The sequence below is a fragment of the Hemiscyllium ocellatum genome, chromosome 8 (genome assembly GCF_020745735.1).
Source record: "Hemiscyllium ocellatum isolate sHemOce1 chromosome 8, sHemOce1.pat.X.cur, whole genome shotgun sequence".
Lineage (NCBI taxonomy): Eukaryota > Metazoa > Chordata > Chondrichthyes > Orectolobiformes > Hemiscylliidae > Hemiscyllium > Hemiscyllium ocellatum.
Window position 1 is genome coordinate 76,302,726 of NC_083408.1, and position 22,047 is coordinate 76,324,772.

The 22,047-nt window shown below is 39.3% G+C and overlaps 2 protein-coding genes across 2 annotated transcripts; both read left to right on the top strand.

Moving 5' to 3' along the window:
- The first annotated feature begins 17 nt into the window (after positions 1-17).
- Positions 18-20,768, top strand: bag5 (BCL2 associated athanogene 5). The gene is made up of 2 exons (XM_060828480.1): positions 18-94; positions 19,287-20,768. Exon 2 carries the CDS (start codon positions 19,319-19,321, stop codon positions 20,663-20,665), a length of 1,347 nt encoding a protein of 448 aa, XP_060684463.1. The 5' UTR covers positions 18-94; positions 19,287-19,318; the 3' UTR covers positions 20,666-20,768.
- Positions 10,556-10,906, top strand: LOC132818199 (small ribosomal subunit protein eS26-like). Its single transcript, XM_060828976.1, has one exon. It carries the CDS (start codon positions 10,556-10,558, stop codon positions 10,904-10,906), a length of 351 nt encoding a protein of 116 aa, XP_060684959.1.
- Positions 20,769-22,047: the final 1,279 nt, after the last annotated feature.

The window sequence follows — 22,047 nt, forward strand, 5'->3', positions numbered from 1 at the left end:
CCCGCGGTTTGCCGGGATTGAGTGTGCGCATGTGCGCGGTCGGAAACTCCTCGCCAACGTTCATCACAGAAGCGACCTGTTCGGGAGTTTGTCGGTGAGTGGAAGGATCCAGAAGGAGTTTCTGGTGGGGTTGACCGGGAGTGAGCTCGTCTCCTCGTACCGGTTCGGTGTGTTGAATCAGGCGCGCGGTTTGGGAGCGAGTCTAAGGCACGCGCTCTGTCGGATTGACGCATGCGGCCTGGCCCGTTTGACAGATCCCTCGGAACCTGTGTGAACAAGGCCGCCTCATATCAACAGTTTTGTTTTTGCTGCACTGACCCCTTATAGATTAAATCGCGAAATTAGGGTCAGTTGGCTGTTTCACGGTCAGTGATTTCTTAAACTCGTGTAACTTGGTGAAGGCACGACACATTTAAGAGAGATATTTCCTAACACCACCCACACCAGTCCGGTATACCATTTCAAACTGGACGGTGTCGCTCAGTATCCCTCCTGTTTTGTTTTGATTTTCACTCATGGAGTCCCTATTGTGCGGAGAGAGACCGTTCGGCCCATAGAGTCTCTGCACACCCTCCGAAGGGCATCCCATCCGGACCCAGCATCACCACCCTCTCCCCATAAACACCCCCCACCTCCTTGACTCGGCTAACCAACCCGTCTTTGGACACCGGGGCGAAACCTAATCAAACACAAGGAAAATGTGCAAACTCCATACAGTCGCTCGCGGCTGCAAACAACCTGGATGGTCCCTGGCACTGTGAGGCAGCAGTGCGAACTACAGAGCTACTGTGACACTCTGTTCAGGAACTATCTGATGGAGCCCTTTTACATGATGTACAGCACGCACCCGTAAGCCTATAATTTGTTGCCTAAATGAATAGTCCTCTTGGGAAGAAGAATTACCTATCATCTAACTAATTCTAGCCTTATATAATTTTATATGCAAGATCTCTGGTTATAAAGAAGATAAAAGCAGGATTCAACTCTTCTCTGTCACTCACAGCTGATCATTGAGCTCAATACCTGAAGCGAAAGTGAGGACTGCGAATGCTGGGAAAGCATAGCAGGTCAGGCAGCATCAGAGGAACAGGAGAATCGATGTTTTGGGCAAAAGCCCTGCCCAAAATGTCGATTCTCCTCTTTGAATGCTGCCTGACCTGTGCTTTTCCAGCACCACACTCTTGAGCTCAGTACCCTAGTCCTGCCAATCATACCCTCCCACACCTTGATCACTAGCTGCAAGAGCTATATCCATCTCCTTGAAACACATGTTGGTCTCTACTACTTTCTGTGAAAATGAACTGTCTAGTTAAAGAAATATTTCCTCTGGTTCTGGACTCTTCCAAAACTGGGAACATTTTTCCTGCATCCGCACTGTCTGGCCCTGTTAGAACTTTATAGGTTTCTATGAGATTTTTTCCCCCCTCATTCCTTTAAACTTCAGTTAATACAATCCTAACTGTCTCAATCTCTCCTCATAGTCCTATCATCCCAGAATCAGTTTGGTAAACCTTCACTGCATTTACTCAATAACAATCATAAGTGTTATCAGATAAGGAGACAAAAACTGCACTACTATTCAATGTGTGACCTGTATAACTGCAGCATGATCATCCTTGTTCCTGTATTCAAATCTTCAAATGAAGGCCAATGCACAAGTTGCCTTCTTTACTGCTGCACCTGCATGCCTGCTTCGGAGACTGGTACATGAGGACACCCAAGTCTCATTGATCATTCCCCATCTCACTTTACAACCATCCAAGGATTAACCTGTTACCAAAGTAGAACTTCCTAATCTGCAGAATTGAAATGATATATTTGTAAGTAATATTGAAACTTCAATATTCTAAGCAAATTTCCCTCCCACCCACCACCACACTAGCTTATGCTTCTCTAAAGGAACTGGATCCAGCTCTTTGATAATTACTTGGCTACGCATTTTCATAGGTTAGAATCCTTACAGCGTTGAAGAAAGCCATTCGGCCTGTCGAGTCCAAAGAACGTCACACAGTTCCACCCCCTACCCTATCCCTATAACCCTGCATTTCACATGGCCAATCCACAAAACCCGCACATCTTTGGACTCTGGGAAGAAACTGGAGAAAATCCCGCCATGCAGACATGGGGAGAATGTGCAAATTCCACAAAAACTGTTGCCTGAGGGTGGAATCAAAACCAGGTCCCTGCTACTGACCTCACTCCATTGAAGTCTTTCACTGCTTGATCAGGCCCTTTCCTCACTAAATCCTCTCCAGAATTCTCTTGGCATTATTTGGTGATATGACTAGTTCCCAACAAAACTAAGTGCATTTCAAGGAAGGAAACAACTTGCATTAATAGTGACTCTTTGAAATCCAAACTCTTCTGAAGCAGCATCATATGGGATTCAGCCTCTGTTTCTCTCTTCATAGATAGAACATAGAAAAATACAGTGCAGTACAGGCCCTTCAGCCCTCGATGTTGCGCCGATCCCAGCCCACCTGACGTACAGTAGCCCACTTTCCTCCATATGCCTATCCAATGCCCGTTTGAATGCCCATATAGAGGGAGAGTCCACCACTGTTACTGGCAGGGCATTCCATGAACTCACGACTCGCTGAGTAAAGAATCTACCCCTAACATCAGTTTTATACCTACCACCCCTTAATTTAAAGCTATGCCCCCAGACAAAGTATGCTACCAGACATACTGAGTTTCTCCAGCTTGTTTTTTTTCAATTTCAGATTTCCATCATCTGCAGTATTTTGCTTTTACTTATATTGATGATAATGGTTTTTATAATGTCAATGTGCTCTGAAGCGCCACACAACCAGTGAAGTAATTTTAAACTGTACTTGTGTAATGAAAAAAAATGCCAGTTGGTTTTCGCATAGCTAAGGCCCATAAATGCAATGCGGTATGCAATGCAACAACATTGACTGAAACAATAAATGGATACATAAATGCAGATGCTTATTTTGATCTGGAAGCTTTTAAAGTATCTCATATGATATAAAGATAGAGAGGAAACAAGTTGTGAGGAGCCTACAAAGATTAAGCAAAGAGACATAGATAAAGAGATGGAGTATAGTGTGGAGTTATCCACTTAATAGGAAGAATTAAAAAAAGCAGAATATTGTTATTTAACTGGAGAAAGCAAGCTGCAAACAATAGAAGTCTAGGTATCCTGAATCTCTCAAAGTTAGAATGCAAGTACATCAATTAATTCAGCAAATGAATGCTAGCCCTTGTAGCTAAGCTAGATTGGAGTATAAAAGTGGGAAAGTCTTGCAACAACTATACAGTGCATTGATGAAATTGAAATGAAGTGCTTGACGCACTTACAATCTCCTTATTTAATTGCATTGGTAGCAATTCAGAACAGGTTCACTAGACTGATTCCTGGGAAGAAAGGGATATCTTTTCATAGAATCCCTACAGTGTGGAAATAGGCCCTTTGACCCAACATGTCCACACCAACGCTCCGAACAGTATCCCACCCAGACCTATTCCACTACCCTATATTTAACCCTGATTAATGCACCCAACCCACATATCCCTGAACTATGGGCAATTAAGCATGGCCAAATCACCTAACCTGCACATCTTTGGATTGTGGGAGGAAACCCACACAGGCATGGAGAGAACGTGCAAACTCAACACAAACAGTCATGGGAGATTGGAATCGAACCCAGGTCTCTGGCACTGCTAAGTATTGAGCCACTGTACCACCCTTTTGACTAAAGGATGAGCAGATTGGGCCTGTTGTCACTTGAATTTAAAATTTGTAAGGTTATCTTGTTGAGACATGACATTCTAACATAAATACTGAGATGATGTCTCCCATCTGGAATGGGGAAAATTTAAAATTCGGGGGGGCGATTCAAAATAAAGGGTCTCCCTGTTTATAACAGAAATGAGGTATTTTTCTGAGGGTCATTAATCTTTAGAATTCACTTCCACAGAACAGTGGAAGCTAGGTCAATGAATATATTCAAGGATGAGTTAGACAGATCTTAAATTGACACTTGAATTAGAATTGTGGTGGATAGGCAAGGAAATGGAGTTATCACCACAATCCAAGCATGATCCTAATGAATGGTAGAGCAGGCTTGATGGGTCAAATGATTATTCTTGCTCCAATTTCTCATGAGCTTTGGAACTTATGGTTGCCTGTGCATACATTAGATCCTTAAACGTGTCTGTTCCCACTTATCAATGCACAAATCAGATGTTGGATTGTTAGAATATTAGAATGTTACAAATATTGAAAGTCATAGAGTTGAATTAAATCCTTCCATTCTCACCTGACATTATTGTACTTTTCCAGTGCTCTGCTAAGCTCACAAAATGTGGCCCTGCACCCCAGGGGAGGCAATAGCCTAGTGGTATTTTCACTTGCTTGTTAATCCAGAGACCCAGGAATATGCTGGGGATCCAGGTTCAAATCCAATGATGGCAGATGGTTGAATTAAGAGTGTAATGATGACCATTGTTGATTGACAGCTCATCTGGTTGTCCATGCCTAGTCTGGCCACATCTGGTTGTCCTTACTTTGTCTGGCCTACGTGTGACTCCAGGCCCACAGCAATACCCTATTTATCCTCTGGGCAATAGATGCTGGCCTAGTCAGCTACACCCTCATCCTGGGAATGATTTCAAACTCTTAATCTCCTCTTGCTGTACAAACCAAATTGTGGATATTTATGTAAGTGCATGTTTCTAGGACACATGTATGTGACTCTCCTATTGCATGTGACGTGTTGACCTAGTGTTTCAAAACAATATTAGAGAGCAGGGAGAATTGAAATGAACCAGAATAATTCAATCCCCTTTGAAGTCATACATTCGGTCCTTTTGTCTTACAGTTTACAGTAATTACCTTAACATACTGCAATTTAAAAATCTTCAAAATAGTGTTGGTTTCTTCACTTAAGGTTGTACGTTTGCTCACTGAGCTGTAGATTTGTTCTCAGACATTTTGTCACCATGCGAGGTAACATAATCAGTGAGCCACCGATGAAGCTCTGGTGTTCTGTCACTCTTGCTATTTATCTGTCTTGGTCTGTTATGGTGGGTGATATAATTTCTGGTTCTTTTTCTGAGAGGTTGGAAAATGGGGTCCAATGTTTGTTAATGGATAAAAGGGTCAGTTAGACTCGAAACGTCAGCTGTTTTATCTCCTTACAGATGCTGCCAGACCTGCTGAGATTTTCCAGCATTTTCTCTTTTGTTTGTTAATGGAGTCTTGGTTGAATGCCAGGCCTCTAGAAATTCCCGTGTGTGTCTTTGTTTAGCTGTCCCAGGATGGATGTGTTGTCCCAGTTGAACAGATGTCCCTCTTCGTCTGTGTGTATGGATACCACTGGTCATTGGGTCATGTCCTTTGGTGGCAAGTTGGTGCTCATGTATCCTGGTGGCTTGTTTCCTGCCCGCCTATCCAATGTAATGTTTTTTGCAGTCCTTGCAGTGTATTTTATATATGACATTCGCTCTGCTGTTTGTTGGTACAGGGTCCTTTAAATTCGTCAGGACCTGTTTGAATGTGGTGGTAAGTTTGTGGGCTACCATGATGCCTAGGGGCTGGAGTAGTCTGGTCGTCATCTCCAAGATGTTTTTAATGTATGCAGGCTAAAGTTTCTGGGCATGTTGCGACTTCTTGTTTAGATCTGTTGTGTAGGAATTGGCGGACTCCCCTTATCAGCTACCCGCTGTTCCTGAATACGTTGTATAGGTGTTTTTCCTCGGCTTCTCTTAGTTCCTGGGTGCTGCAGTGTGTTGCAGCATAAGCGAAGCTGCATCAGGACATTATTTAAATGTGTCACAACACACTGCAGCATCCAGGAACTAAAAGATGCTGAGGAAAATAATCTGTACAATGTATTTAGGAACAACAGGTACCCGATAAGCGCAATCCACCAATTCCTACACAACTGACCTAAACAAGAAGTCACAGCACGCCCAGAAACTCTAGCTACCCTGTCAGACATTAAAGACATCTCGGAGATGACAACCAGACTACTCAGACCCCTAGGCATCATGGTAGCCCACAAACCTACGAACACACTGAATTTAAAAGCCCAACAACCAGCAGAACAGACGTCATTTACAAAATACACTGCAAGGACTGCAGTAGACTTTACATTGGACAGACTGGCAAGAAACTAGCCACCAGGATACATGAGCACCAACTAGCCACCAAAAGACATGACCATATATCATTAGTATCCATACACATAGATGAAGAGCGACATCCATTCAAAATTGAGATAATACATCTATCCTGGGACAAGCTAAACAAGGACATACACGGAATTCCTAGAGTCCAGGCATTCAAACCAGAACTCCAGTAACAAACATATCGATTTGGACCCCATTTACCTACCTCTCAAAAAAGAACCAGAAGTGATATCACCCACCACAACAGACCAAGACAGATAAGTAGCAAGCGGAACAGAACACCATCGAAAGCTTGCTGATAATGTTGCTTATGCCCAAAACGCAGCTTCTCCTGCTCCCCTGATGCTGCCTGACCTGTGCTTTTCCAGCACCACACTCTCAAATCTAATCTCCAGCATCTACAGTCCTCACTTTCGCTTCATTGATGAAGTTACCTAGCATGGTGACCAAACGTCTGAGAACAAATCTACCAGCTCAACAAGCAAACTTAGAATCTGAGCTACAAATCTTCTCCAAAGTCACAGTTTCTTCACTATTTCTGGGGCAAGATGAGAATTTATTGTAGTCAACAAGTGCTAATGATGTGGAATGTGTTCCTGCAAAAATAATGAATGCTGATTTGTTGGTACATTTTACAAGGTAATTATATCTCTGTTTAAAAGAGGAAAAGGATTCTTAGACTCTAGGTAAGTAGTAACGGATGAGACTAATTCGAATAAACGCTTTCAGAAAACAGGCAAGATGAACTGAATAATTCTAATGAGCTGGAAGATGCAAAATCAAGTCTTAGCAGTACCACCAGGGGTGAGAGGATGTAATTTTTGCATGGCAAGTTTGCATAGATTCATTCCAGTAATAAAATGAACACATTGATGTACTATACATGGGAAAATTGACAATAGGAGGTCAGGTTTAGTAGATAGAACTGTAACAGACATCATTTTTAAATTACACTTGTGCACCTGTTATTTTAGTTTGTCTCCCAATTAATTTTGGACTGTTTGGTAATTCTTTGAGCTATAATTTTGGTGAAATTCATTGTGATCAGTTGCCTAAAGTATAGCTGCTAACACACTGTACCTCATTGCTTGTTTACAAAATGTATGCAGACTAGAACCTTGCCTGCATTTTCCCAAAGATTACACAGAAATATATGGATGAGGAAAAACATATGATGTCAGCCATGGCTCAGATGGTAGCACTTTTGCTTCTGAATTACTAGGCTCTTGGTTAAGTCCCATTCCAGGGCTGAACACAGACGTAAAGGCTAATGCTGCAATGCATGACAGAGAGAGTCATGTCCCATAGCACTATTATAAAGAAGCACAATGGGATTGCTTTTGTTGACCCGACCAGTATTTGTCCCTCAATCAACATCAATAAAGTAGATTATGTTGTCATTGTTTGTGAGGGAGTTTGGTGTGCACATATTAGCTTCTGCATTTGCTACATTACAACAGTGACTGTGCTTCAAAAAGTATTTCATTTGGTTGGAAATTGCTTTGAGTAATTTAACGATCACAGAAAGCTGGTCATTTTCTTTTTATTGTTTGCTGTGTCCTTCAACACTGACCTCCTCCCCCCCTCCTCACCTGAGTGCCCTTGAATGACCTGGGTTTCTCGCTCTAATGTCTCGGCTTGACCAACAATGTGTGTTTTCATCGTGAAAATAATACTAAACAGAAACTTGTCTTTTGCTGGTTTGCCCTTGTAAGTTTTAGCTGTGGCTCAGCTAGTAGCCGTTTTGCCTTCAAGCCAGAAAGTTTCAAGTTCACGTCCTACTGTAGGATTTCACAAAATTCAAGCCTACTCCACATTGCCTTTCTGAGAGTTTTTTTTACCACAGAGACCGTGGAGGCTGACTAGTTAATATAGTCAAGGCTGAGCTCAACCAATAAAAAGGGGTATAGGGAAAGGGCAAAAAAATAGAGTTAAGGTTTGTCACATCAGTTCTCATTTAAGGGCAGAGTAGATTCAATGGGCCAAATGATTGACTTCTGCTCCAATATCTACATTTTAAGACTGCACAGCCTGAAGTGTGATCTTCTACATGATATATTAAATTCTTATCTGTTTTCTGAGATAAATTCCATGGAACTATTTTAAGAAAGCAGGAGAGTTATTTCTGTTCAATGTTTATTTTTGAATCAATATCACTAAAAAGATTCTGAACATCATCACATTGCTTTCGTGGGAGTTTGCTGTATGCAAATTGGCTACATTGTTTTTTATATTACAGCAATGATTATTCTTCAAAAGTACTTGATTGGTTATAAAGCAGTTTGAACGTCCAAAGGTTTTGAGAAGCACTCTTTCAATGCATGTCTTTTCCAGCAATTTCATGTATTTTGAAATAATTGACAGTGTTTACTTGTTCCGTTTCACTTAGCATTATGTACATCTCTGTAGTATCTGCTGTTATTGGCTCCATCTGTCAGAGCTGAAGAGTCCAGGATTTTCTAATCTCTCAATCAGATGAGCCAATGGGCTGAGGAGTGGCAGGTAGAATTTAATTTGTATAAATGTGAGGTGCTACATTTTGGGAAAGCAAATCTTAGCAGGACTTCTACACTTAATGGTAAGGTCCTCTGGAATGTTGTTGAACAAGGAGACCTTGGAGCGCCGGTTCTTAGCTTCTTGAAAGTAGAGTTGCAGTTAGATAGGAAAGTGAAGAAGGTATTTGGTATGCATTTCTTTATTGGTCAGAGTATTGAGTACAGAACATTGGTTAGGCAACATTTTGAATATTGCATGCAATTCTGGTCTTGGAAGGATGTTGTGAAACTTGAAAGGGTTCAGAAAAGATTTACAAGGATGTTGACAGGGTAGGAGGATTTGAGCTATAGGGAGAGGTTGAATAGGCTAGGGCTGTTTTCTCTGGAGCATTGGAGGCTGAGAGGTGACCTTATAGAGGTCTATAAAATCATGAGGGGCATGGATAGGGTAAATAGACCAGGTCTTCTCCGTGAGGTGGGGTGAGTCCAGAACTAGAGGGCATAGGTTTAGGGTGAGAGGGGAAATATGTGGGCGGCATGGTGGCACAGTGGTTAGCACTGCTGCCTCACAGCGCCTGTAGACCCGGGTTCAATTCCCGACAGGCGACTGACTGTGTGGAGTTTGCACGTTCTCCCCGTGTCTGCGTGGGTTTCCTCCGGGTGCTCCGGTTTCCTCCCACAGTCACAAAGATGTGCGGGTCAGGTGAATTGGCCAAGCTAAATTGCCCATAGTGTTAGGTAAGGGGTAAATGTAGGGGTATGGGTGGGTTGCACTTCGGCGGGTCGGTGTGGACTTGTTGGGCCAAAGGGCCTGTTTCCACACTGTAAGTCTAATCAATGTAAGTCTAATCAATGTGAAAGAAACCTAAGGGGCAATTTTTTCACACAGAGGGTAGTACATATGTGGAATGGGCTGCCAGAGGAAGTGGTGGAGACTAGTACAATTGCAACATTTTAAAGGCATCTGGATGGGAATATGAGTAGGAATGGTTGAGAGGGATATGGGCCGTGCTGGCAGGTGGAACTAGATTGGGTTGGGATATCTGGTCAGCATAGAAGAGTTGGACCGAAGAGTCTGTTTCCTTGCTGGACATCTCTATGACTACTCAAAATGTAGTTCTGTCACTTTATATTTTAGCCTCCTGACTCTTTGCACAATTTCTGACTTAAATGTTGTATCTTGGTTAGCAGAACTGAACAGGATTGCATTTTTGTATTTCACTGAAAGCACTCAGCAAGCCAGGAAGTACTTTGGGGAGGGAAGTACAATCTAGTTTACATCAATGACCTTTCATTGGAATTGAAAGATAGAGGTGAAGCATTTTTAAACAATTATGAAATTAAGCAAAAGAGAGCAGGGAAGGTATAAAACTGAAAAGTGACTGATAAGGTGGAAGAAAAGAGTAATTCGTTAACTAAATAGTATTGTATTGTGAATGGTCAGAAGAAAAGGGAAAATAGATGAAATCAGAGGATGTATAAAAAGAAAGGATAACAATAGGGCAGACGACTATGAATCTCAGTTGCATGAAGATAGATATTCAGAGTGCAGACTACAGCGTTGGCTTAACGTTAAGGCTGTGAAATGATGAGTAGAAAAATGTGGTGCTGCTCCTTAAGTCTCAATTAAATGGGACAATACTCAGGCAGCTAAGGACAACAAGGTCAAAGTGGAATAGCCAATTAAAGTAGCTAGTGACCTGACGCTAAAACTGAGGTAACTAGCAAAGTCATGACAAGAAATCTGCCACAAAATTGGCAATTATACAGTTATCTCAGTGAGGTTGGGCAGAATACGTTTCAGAAAGCATTTTGTTCGTTAAATACTGAAATGAGCAGTAATTTGTCAAATCAACATTTTTTTCCCTCTCAAAAATAGTAAGGGGTGACTCGTGCTGAAGATGACTAAGAAACGAAGGAATGCTGGACGTGCCAAGAAGGGCCGTGGCCATGTCCAGCCTATCAGATGCACAAACTGCGCTCGCTGCATCCCCAAAGACAAAGCCATTAAGAAGTTTGTCATCCGCAACATCGTGGAGGCTGCTGCAGTTCGAGATATTTCAGACGCCAGTGTTTTTGATGCATATGTGCTGCCCAAGCTCTATGTGAAATTGCATTACTGTGTCAGCTGTGCCATCCACAGTAAAGTGGTAAGAAATCGTTCACGAGAGGCCAGGAAGGACCGAAGTCCCCCTCTACGTTTCAGACCAGGCGCCAACATCCCAAGGGTACTCCCACCCAAACCTATGTAAACAGTACCGGATTCTATTTGAAATAATAAAATTGTTGGAACACATTTTTTAAAAATCTTACTATTTCCAGTATAATCTAAAGGTTCTTTCAAATATCACTCCTATTAATCAGAAATTACAGCTGCAGTTCACTGGTGGTTTTGTTCATGGTTGGATTTTGGAATGATGTAAATAGCCATTGCTTCCCCATTAAGTAAGAGGTAGATGGAAAGGCCGCCGCTGAGTTTCCAGATTGCATTTGCATTTCTTTTTGCAGCTCTTATCCTGTGGCGTTGGCAAAGATTTTCAAGTAATTTTCATACTTGTCTTTTCCACTTATTTGTCACTTAGTGGTATTTGCTTTATTATGATATCATCAGTGAAATAATAGAGCTGCTATGATCTAAATTGCCTAGCAACATAGAATTACGTTTGCTACATTCATATGTATAGCGTGCCTCAACTTTTGTTAGAAATCAATGCATCTTCACTCTGCAATAAATCTGTTTCCAAGGGCTTGTTTAAGGTTGCCCTTAAGCAGACATCACAGATCTGTAAGTCTTATCAATTTTTCTTTATTGGTGAGATGTAATTACTGCCAGCCAGGCCAGCATTTAGTGTCCATTCTAGTTTACTTTGAGAAAAGTGGTGTGGTGAGTTCCCTACTTGAACCTCTACAAACCATTTTGTGTAGGTACAGATTCAGACTCTTGTAGGGAGAATGTTTTGTGATTTTTGATCTAAAGATGGTAAAGGAATGGCAATATCTTTTCAAGTCAGGCTGCTGTATGACTTTGAGGGAAGTTTGCAGATAGTGTTGGGCGATGTTGTTGAAGAAGCTATGGCAAGTTGCAGCGATGCACCTTTTAGCTGATATACACTACTGCCACTGTGCTCCACTGAATGGTTACGGTGACGGATGTGGTGCCAATCAAGTAGATTGTTTTTCATGATGCCAATCTTCTTGACAATTGGACAATATTCTATCATTCTCCTGACTTGTGCCTTGTAGGTCTTTGGGGAGTCAGGAGATGAGTTACTTCACAGAAGTGTTATTATGCAGAAGGAGGCTATTTGGCCCATCCATCTGCACCAGCTCATTAAATGAGCATCATTACTTCTGCTTTTTCCCTAAAACCTTGTACAGTATGTTTATCAAAATAATCATCCAATGCCCACATGAATTCCTCACTTGACACACAATTCCTGGCCTCTGATCTGTCACTGTAGCCACAGTATTTAATAACTTGTCCAGTTCTGTTTCATCTCAAAGGTAAACCCTGGGTTGGTATAGTGGGAAATTCAGCAATGGCAATGACTTTGAATGTGAAGGGAAAGTGGTTTTTCTCTTTGAAATGGCATTGCTGTGATACTAATGTTACTTGCATATAGTGACTCTATCCATCAAGCGTTAGAGATTATGTAAAGCCTTTTGTTCTTGCAAATGACATTCAAAGTTTCCATGACTTAGCTGCTCTTTGTGATATTGGGCAATACAGCCAGAGAAACTCTCATCTCCTGAAACAGCTAGTCTCATTTGGGGCTGAAAAATGTGAATGATTAAACTTGCCCCCGATGTGTTGAATACCTTACTGCTTGTCACTTTCATGACCAATACAGCACTTAGACCTTTCATACCCATGGGATGTCACAAAGGGCTTCATAGCCAATGACCTACATTTGAAATGTTGTCATTATTGTAGTATAGACAATTTGCACACCAAAGTTCCCACAATAGTAGCGATATGAGCAGCCTTATTATTGATTGAGGAATAAATATTAGGTAGGACATTGGGATAATTTTCATGCTCTTTGAATTGTGCAGTGGGATGTTTTGTGAGATCTGATAATCTCAGATGAAGGCTGTGTTTAACATCCTAGTGAAATGAAAATGCCTCCATGAGTATTGCACTGAAGTGGCAGCCTAAATTATGTATTGAAATCTCTCAGGTGTCAAGTCTTGAATCACATACCACCCACCATAGGTGCAAGCATTACCAGCAAGTAAGCGACAGCTGACATGTGAAGAGGACAACAGAAATTGGATCCTGTCAATGGAACCATACTGCAGGAGTTTTAAATCTTTGTGAAACCCGAATACAGTAAACATATGTCAATTGTATTTATCATTTATTAGAAACTAAAAACAAGTGCTAAGGTATAACTTCAGAAGATTAATTTTTGCTCTTTAATTGTTCATCATTATTGATGATGTTTGTGTCAAAGCAAAGCATTTATAGAATTTATTTTCATCTCAAAACCATAAAATAAGTGAGGATGAGGAATGCAATTTGGTTATCTCAATTGACCAGTGTAAAAAAATGAACAATCATACCACTCTACTCTCTTTCCTATTCTGACAAATATGTAAATATTTATAATTTTTTTTGCTACAAAGCATTGAGACTTGCTCTTTGTTTTTGATCTCTTAGTTCACTTGTATTTACACAGTAAACTTTGAAGTATTGATTCAGGTTTAACTTGGACTATTTAATAGCTTAGAGATTGGTGCTCAGTTGTCATGTTCAAACCTGAAGTGGCAAGATACTCCTACCGTTTCTCCTTCTGTTCTGTAACACTTGTGATTAACCTTGTGACTTTACTCAACAATTTCACAAAGTATGATTGCTTGAGTTAGAAACACCAGGATGTAGTGCGCCCAAGTATAGCCTAACAAGAACTCCATAGCACGTTTTCAGTTTTACTGAAAATCATTGGCTGCAAGACATCCTCTAAAGATGAGGAAAATAATCAGAAGTTATGATTTCCAATGAAACCAGTGACATAGGTAGGAAAAGGAAGAGGTCCTGGACACAGAGATTTGTGGAATTCAGAAAAAATTAAAGTGCAAAAACTCAAAGAGGGTTGTCTCTAAGTTGTTTCCAGTACTAAATTCTGATTTTTTTAATACTTTTGTAGATGTGATACCACTGGTAAGGCTAGTATTTGTTTCCCATCCCAAACTGCCTTTGAATTATGAAGATTATTAAGTATTTTCAGAAGGCAGTTAAGAGTCAACTGCATTGCTATGAGTATGGAGTCAGATTAGGCTAGACCAGGTAAAGATGATGTACTTCATTCTCTGGAGGGTATTAATGAACCCGCATGGGTGTATATGACAATTGATAGTTTCACACTCCTTACTTAATATGGGTTAGATTTATGGGTGGCATGTTTATAGCATTGATGGAGATTACAAATCTCCAGTGAGCTAATACATCTGTAAGGATGCTTCAAAGACTGAATTTGTTTGGTTATGGTTAAGCAACTGAAAATGGGCTTTTCTTTTGAAGATGTTTAATTTTACCCTGATTAGTGAGAAGGAAATAAATGAGAAAATCTATCAGAAAATTTCAAGGAAATGTTTAGAAAAAAACAGGAATAGTAGAGAATTTCACTTTCTCAAATATTGACTGAGGGCAGGGTTGCAGGTGCACAGGATAAGGGGCATGTTGGGAAAGAATATCGAAAGTTCTGTTCACATTCAATTAGTGTTTAGCATAATGAGAAAAGAAGCAGTGCTCGATTTAGCTCTAAGGAATTTATGAGTGCAAGTAAGCTGGGCTGTATGGAAGTACATTGGGTAATAGTGATCATAATATGATTAAATTTAAAGTCCATATTTAAACTGCTCAACTGACTGAGAGCCAATTTCCATTAATCTATGAACATGAAAAGAAATATTGTCTAAGTAAACAGAAACTGAGCAATGGCAGGCCTCAATATTAGTATAAATCAATCATATTCCCATTAGAAGGAAATAATGAGGAATCCAAAGTTAGAGCTTCCTGAATTGCAAAGGAAATAGAAATTGCAATTCAACAGAAAAAAACAAAACATGACAAAATCAGGAAGAGTACAGAGTGCAGAAAAAAATTGAAAATGGATACAAATGGTTTGAAGAAATTTGTGGGTTAAAAACAAGAAACTTTGTGTTTACATAGCATCTTTTACAACCACAGAACATCAGAAACTGCTTTACAGCTATTAAGGTATTTTGAAGTGTCGTTCCAATATAAAAAATGTTACAGCCAGTTTGCACATAGCAAGTTGCATTGGACAGCAGTGTGATAATGAGCAGATAATCTGTTTAATTAGCATTTTGAAAGCTGATTAAGGAACTAATATTGGCCAGGACACCAACAGTACCTCCACTGCTCTTCCTTGAAATAGTGCAGTGAGGTCTTTTATATCCATGTGAGGCAGACAGGGAGTTGGTTTAATGTTTTATCTGAAAGATGGCTCCTTCACAATACTTCACTACCACTCTGAAGTATTCTCATGATTTTAGTTCTATGTTTAAGTCCTGAAGTATGACTCCTGATGAAGCGTCCCGCCTGAAATGTCAAATTTCCACTCCTCTGATGCTGCTTGACCTGTTGTGCTTTTTCCAGCTCCACATTTTATTGACATGAACTCTCAACCTTCTTTCTTAGATGACAATGCACCCAGCTGTTCCACAACCAACCCATGAAAGCTCACATAAAAGACAACCAAGAAAGATATTAACACAAAGAATATAAGTATAGTTTAAGGAATGTTAAGGTCAATTAGGCACACAAAATATAATTAAATTTGCAGTGGAGGAGATAAAAATATAAAAATGGTTAAAATGCTTTAGATAGACTGCCATCACTTAAGATCCTGCTGTTTTGTTGGGATTCATCCTGAGTTCCTCAGAAAAGCTCAAAAACAAGTAGCAAGAAGATATGATTACAATCTTCTTCAGTCTTGGAAATGGACTCTAAATCAAAGCAGGTAAGAGAAGCAAAAATAGAAGAACATGTAAACAATAGTAACCATAATAAATAAAGGCATAAACATGATTTTAAAAAAAACAAAACTAATAGCTTGGCAAACAGCTGATTTTAGAATTTGAGCAAATAAAATGGGAGATTGTGGTACAATAATTTCACCAGACTAGTAATGCAGATAGGCATGTTTAAATTCAACTATGGCAACTGGTGGGATTTAAATTTAATAATAAACCTGGAATTAAAAGTGGCAGCTTTGGCGACCATTAAATTGTAATTAATTGTTCAAAACACCTTTCTTGTTCACTAATGTCCTTTGGAAAATGGCATCTTCCATCTTTGGCCACACATTATCACTTGTGTCTCCAGATCCTCAAGAATGCTGTTTACTTCCCTCAGAAGTAGCAGTTCAAGGGCATTTAAAGGTGGCAAACGATGTTTGCCTTGCCAGTGATGCCTACATCCCATGGAAGAATAAAGAACAGTTTATTATACTAGAAAATAACATTATAGAATGAAAATTGGGAATGATTTAAAAAGTTTTAACCAAATGCAAGAAGTATCTTTCTCTAAAAGACAAGGGCAAACTAAACATTAGTAATGTAACAGAATAATTGAGCATTAAGAAAATAGGTAAACCTTTAAAAGCATTGACAGCAGAAAATAATTTGAAGAACGTAGTAGATAAATCAGTAAAACAATTAGGAAGGCTAAGAGAAGCCTTGAAATTTAAGTATCAAAGGATGTAATTCAGTAGTGATTTGAATTTGAATTTCACCTCAATTAAAAAGGAGGGCTGTGATGAGAATAGTAACAGTAAAGAGATGGCAGAAATGTTAAATAATTACTTCGGTTTGGCATTTACCAGGCAGATTGAACAGGTAGGCATAACACTGACTAAAACACAGAAATGATTAATAAGTGCAATTAAAATATCAAAGGTACTTGTTGAATAAAGACACTAAAACAACCCTTAATCTGGATGGATTGCATCTACATCTAATAGTATCTAGGGCAGAGACAATATTAATAGCACATAATAATTCAATAGAAAAAGGTGCCAGTGAGCCAGTAGAAAGCTAATGTTATTCATTTATGTAAGAAGTGGGACAATACGTATCCAGGGAATTAAAGGTCAGCCAGTTTAACATTAGTGGAAAGAAAAATATTGAATTCTCACTAAAGGAGAGAAGAACCACCTAGATATTAAAAATATTATAATGAATAGTTGATAGATTTCCAAAGTGAAAATCATTCTTAGCCTACCATTTTTTTTGAGAAGGGTAAAGAAAATAGACAATGGTTATGCTGTATGTCTAGATTAGTGTGGTGCTGGAAAAGCACAGCAGGTCAGCCAGCATCCGAAGAGCAGGACAATTCGAGCAAAAGCCCTTCCTAATGAAATAGTTTTACATTAGGAAAACTAATGAAGCACCTGCAGTACGGCATAGTGGCTCAATGGCTAGTACTGCTGCCTCACAGCACCAGGGACTCAGGTTGGATTCCACCTTGGGCGCCTGTCTGTGTGGAGTTTGCACATTCTCCCAGTATCTACGTGGAAGGGCTTTTTCCTGAAGCATCGATTTTCCTGCATAGTTCAACATAGTTGCTTGAAAATGGGAGGTAGTATATTTTGCTTGGAAGAACAGGAAGTCACTTATTATTTATTGGGTAGAGAAGCAAAATAATTTGAATACAAATACACCATTCACTAATATTTGCACTTCAGATTAGCAACATCATTTATTTTTACAAGTGCATTGAGCTCTATTAAAAACAGTATACTTTAGTTAGATTCCCTACAGTATGGAAACAGGCCATTTAGCCCAAGTCCACACCAATCCTCCAAAGAGTAACCCACCCAGACCCATTCCCCTACCTTATATTTACACCTGACTAATGCACCTAACACTATGGGCAATTTAGTATGGCCAATTCACCTGACCTGTACATCTTTGGATAGTGGGAAGAAGCCAGAGCACTGGAGGAAATCCACGTAGACACTGAGAGAATGTGCAAACTCCACAGACAGGTGCCCAAGGTGCTATAAGGCAGCAGTGCTAGCCACTGTGCCGTACTGCAGGTGCTGGAGATTTGAAATAAAAACAAAATGCTGAAGAAACTCTATAGGTCTGGTAACATCTCTGGAGAGATAAACAGTAAATGTTTGAGTCAGACATGATTTCTTCTTTGAAACAGAGTAGGAAAGTCATGCTAAACCTGCATTAAACCTCAATTATATGACCTTGCAGTTCTGGTCACATTTTATAGAAAGAATGCAGAGGGTGCACAGAATTTTTACAAGAATGATACCTGGTGTACAGGCATGCACATCAAGAAAGGATTGACAGGCTGGATCTTTTCTCTCTTGGGGGGAGAAAGAGGCTCATGTGTGATCTAATAGAAATCTTAAACAATGTGAAAGGTTTTGAATGAGTAAATACGAGGAGAATATTTCCTCTCCTGGACAAGTAAAGACCATCAATATAAATTAGTCACCAAGGAAACCAATATGTAATTCAGAAGAAACTTCTTCACTCATCTCTTAACAAAATGTCAAACTCATTACCGCTGGATGGGTTGAAGCTTGTCTTAAATGTTTGAGGCGAATCTGGGCAAACATAAGAGGGCAATGAATAGATTGTAACGATGGTATATTTAGATTCTGGGGTGATTTGATTGGACCATAAATATCACCATTGATTTATTGGACCAAAAATGGCCTGTTTCTGTGTAGCTAATCTAATCTAATACAATATAATCTAATGTAATTTCTGAGTCCAAACAGTTTTATGTAAATGATCAGTGGTGATTCCTGATGAAGGGCTTGTGCCCAAAACGTCGAATTTCCTGTTCCTTAGATGCTGCCTGACCTGCTGCGCTTTAACCAGCAACATATTTTCAGCAGCGATAAATAATGATATTCAATTATCTTATCTGATAGGGTTTAGAGGTGAAAGATGAATTGCACTGGTTCAGTTTCTCCTGGGAAACAATGAAATATTGACATATAGTTAAAGAGAAGAACGTTGGAGTGCTTCTCATTTAGCTTCATCATTAGTAGACAGTGAATTCTATCGATGTAACCTGATTGACCTGTTGACAGTAACAGCGGATTGAAGGTAACATATAATTATGCATTTTCCCAAGTATTTGACAATACCTTTAGAAAATAGAGATTGTGTTAATTATATTTTTAAAATAATGTGGTAACTGTGTAATTGGCTAAGGGATAGGAAGTGGAGATGATGTATGCATTGCCTACTGCAGCTTAAATAACGCACAGACACTTCTAAGGATGAGCACAGCCAATTGATTTTTAAAAACAACATTTTTCTAAAGTATTTGTGGCATTTTAAAATCTCAAATAAAGTCACTGCAAAATTTAGATTCTGTTGGTAGAATTGTGCCTCAGAATTTTGCTTTGCCACATGAAAGTCAAATGCTTGGTTAATTAATTGAGTGTTACAATTTCTGTTTAAACAAAAAAGATGTATTAACATATTTAATAAATGCATAGATGGAGTAGAAGCCAATGTACAGACCTTCCACTTAACAATACTTGAATTCTGGAGGCAATGATGAATAAAGTTTAGGTCTAATTGCAAGAAATGACACCTGACCAACATGTTTTGCTTCAATTTCAGACACACTATGACTCATTAGGGAAAAAGGGAATATGGCCATGGGTCAACAACATCCTTCCATGATTAGAATCCAAGAAATTCAGAAGGGAATCCATGAAGCTAGGCGACTTGTAGTTTCGTTCAGTGGTACACAGTCTGATAGAGAATACAAGCGCCTGGAGAGCACTTTGATCAAGATGCTGTTTGAGTTAGATGCAGTAGACACTGATGGCAAGCCTGACATCCAGCATGGCCGAAGAAGTGCAGTGAATGATGTGGAGGGACTGCTCAAAGAGTTAGAGCAAATTGCAACTCATCCATCACGTCTGAGGGTGGAAAAGGTCTTCAGTGATGCACAACAGTTGGTTACCAATGAGTTATCTTCAGCTGGGGGTTTGATAACTGAGGAATTTGCTGAGCGCATCCAAGAAATTATATTTCAACTGACACAGGTGAAAACAGGAGGAAAAATTAGCTTGAGGAAAGCTAGATATCGAGCTTTGACCAAGATTTGTGCACTGCAGGACATCATTGACAATTGTATTGGTCGGCAAGCCTTATCTTTACCTCTGTCTGCAGATACACACCCTTCTGTTCCCAAGATCAACTCTGTTTTATGTGAAGTTAGCAAAGCAAGATGGGATGTAATTGGCCTACTTATGAACCTGAATACCTTGGAGAACTGTGCACATCTTTCACGTATTCTCACAGGATTGTTAATGCAATTGGATGCAATCGATGTGGCTGGGCACTCAGAAGCAAGAAACTATCGGAAACGTGTAGTGCATGAAATCAATTGTTTACTCGAACACTTGGAGATTGAATCAGAAGGCGAGGCTGCAGGTAGTTACGATCTAGCACAAAATCAGTCTATCAAACAGATAGAAGAAATAGGGAAGAAGACGGCACATTTAAAACAACAGCTGCTACAACTAGAAAATGCTTCTGACCTCCATTTCAAACCAAAAGGAGAACTGCAAAGTGTTCTTACTGAATTAGATAAAGTAGACATTGGCAAAAATCCATGTATCCGTGAAGCTAGGAGAAGAGCTGTAGTTGATGTGCAGGCTGTAATAGCTTATGTTGACCTGAAAGAGACGCTTGCGAAGAGAGCAAACATGGAAGAGCAACTTAGGGATGAACACCCTTCACAGAAAGCTATATGGCAGGTTCTGAGCGATTTGTCAGAATTTCAAAAGCAGGTATTGTCATTTGATGGAGACAGAACAGACAAGAATTACATGAGACTGGAAGAAATGCTCACAAAGCAACTCCTAGCACTCGATGCAGTAGAGACCCGAGGGAATGATGGTGCTAAGGTTGCCAGAAAACAAGCAGTGAAATTTGCTCAAAATATTCTGAATTATCTAGACATGAAAACAGATGAATGGGAATATTGAATAGCAGTTCAATGCATGAAGCATAGCGTTTTTGACTCATGCTTTGCACTATTTCTATTCATTTAGAAGAATTGTTGAGGCACATTTACCACTATCAGGAAGATTAAAGTTCATATCATTAAATTATGTAATTGATTTAGCTAGATTTTTCAAAGAAAATTAAAGTTTTTCTTACATTTTGAATAGTAATATAATGAATGCTATAAAGGTGGTTTGGTATTTCATTACATTATTAAAATTGCAAACAATATATGCTTTGTTAGGAGCAATATAGCAAGACAGTGAATTATAATATTTTGAAATCGGCAAAATTGATAGATTTAGACCCCAGCTGTTACTGTATTAATGCTGGTTTTCAACCATTCATATTTTTCTTGGGGTTCATTCATCTCCAGCACGTCAGCTGACTAGCTGAGATAACTGGGCCTTGACCTGCAAGCAAACCATTTCATTGATAATAGTTAAAATGGAGTGCTGAAAGTGAGCACACTAATTTTTAATTTTTTAATTTGGTTGTGTATTTATTTCTATTGCCACTGAATCAGTCTCCTATTCTCCCTCAACTATGTGGGCGTGCAGTTGTGTAGCCACTGAAGTGCATAGTTTGTGGAACTAACAAGCCCATGCACAAGCAATAGATTTTTAAAATTTGTGCAGTTATACAATTATCTTGAAAGCAACCCAGAAATGCAAGAAGTAAGCTGCACATGGTAGAGAGAAATTTGAGAAAATGTTAAATTTGCATATTTTAATGTACATTTACCATGCTAGCATGTTATCCCACTGGCCTTACTGCTTTCCCCTAAGAATCCATCTGTGTTGAAGAAATAACATGCAGAAGTATTAGATGAGTTTGAAGGTAAAATAATTGAATATTATTGTTAAAGATTTGACCCACAGAACTGACAATGATGTTTCACATGTTGGGTGCCCATAGGGAGATATTTTGTCAAACATTTACACACTGCACTTGAGAATGCTTCCTCGATTTTTGACAGTCTGACAATTGGCTTGTGTAAATGAATTATAGCTAGAAAGATTCTGTATAGACAATTGTACTTCATCAAAATGCAGTTTAGGTAACACCAAATAATACTCAATGAAAGTAAAAGAATTTAGTGTATTTGAATATATGTAAATTTTCCTGAAATTAAACGAAGATTGACTGGCTGTTTTAAACAAAATTAGGGATTGATTATTAGGTTAAGATTATTTCAGTGCTCCTTTCAAGATTTAGCAAGGAAACTTTGAAAAACTTTAGGATTTTACTCTGGCTTAATTTGATAGTGACTCCAATATTTTGTATTGTGTTTACAAAAATGATTCAATGTTTATATACTTTCCACTGAATGAGACCAAAGTTAAGTAAATTAATTGTACAG

Coding starts and splice junctions, on each gene's coding strand:
- LOC132818199 (XM_060828976.1), top strand. CDS start 10,556: ATGACTAAGAAACGAAGGAATGCTGGACGTGCCAAGAAGGGCCGTGGC.
- bag5 (XM_060828480.1), top strand. CDS start 19,319: ATGGCCATGGGTCAACAACATCCTTCCATGATTAGAATCCAAGAAATT.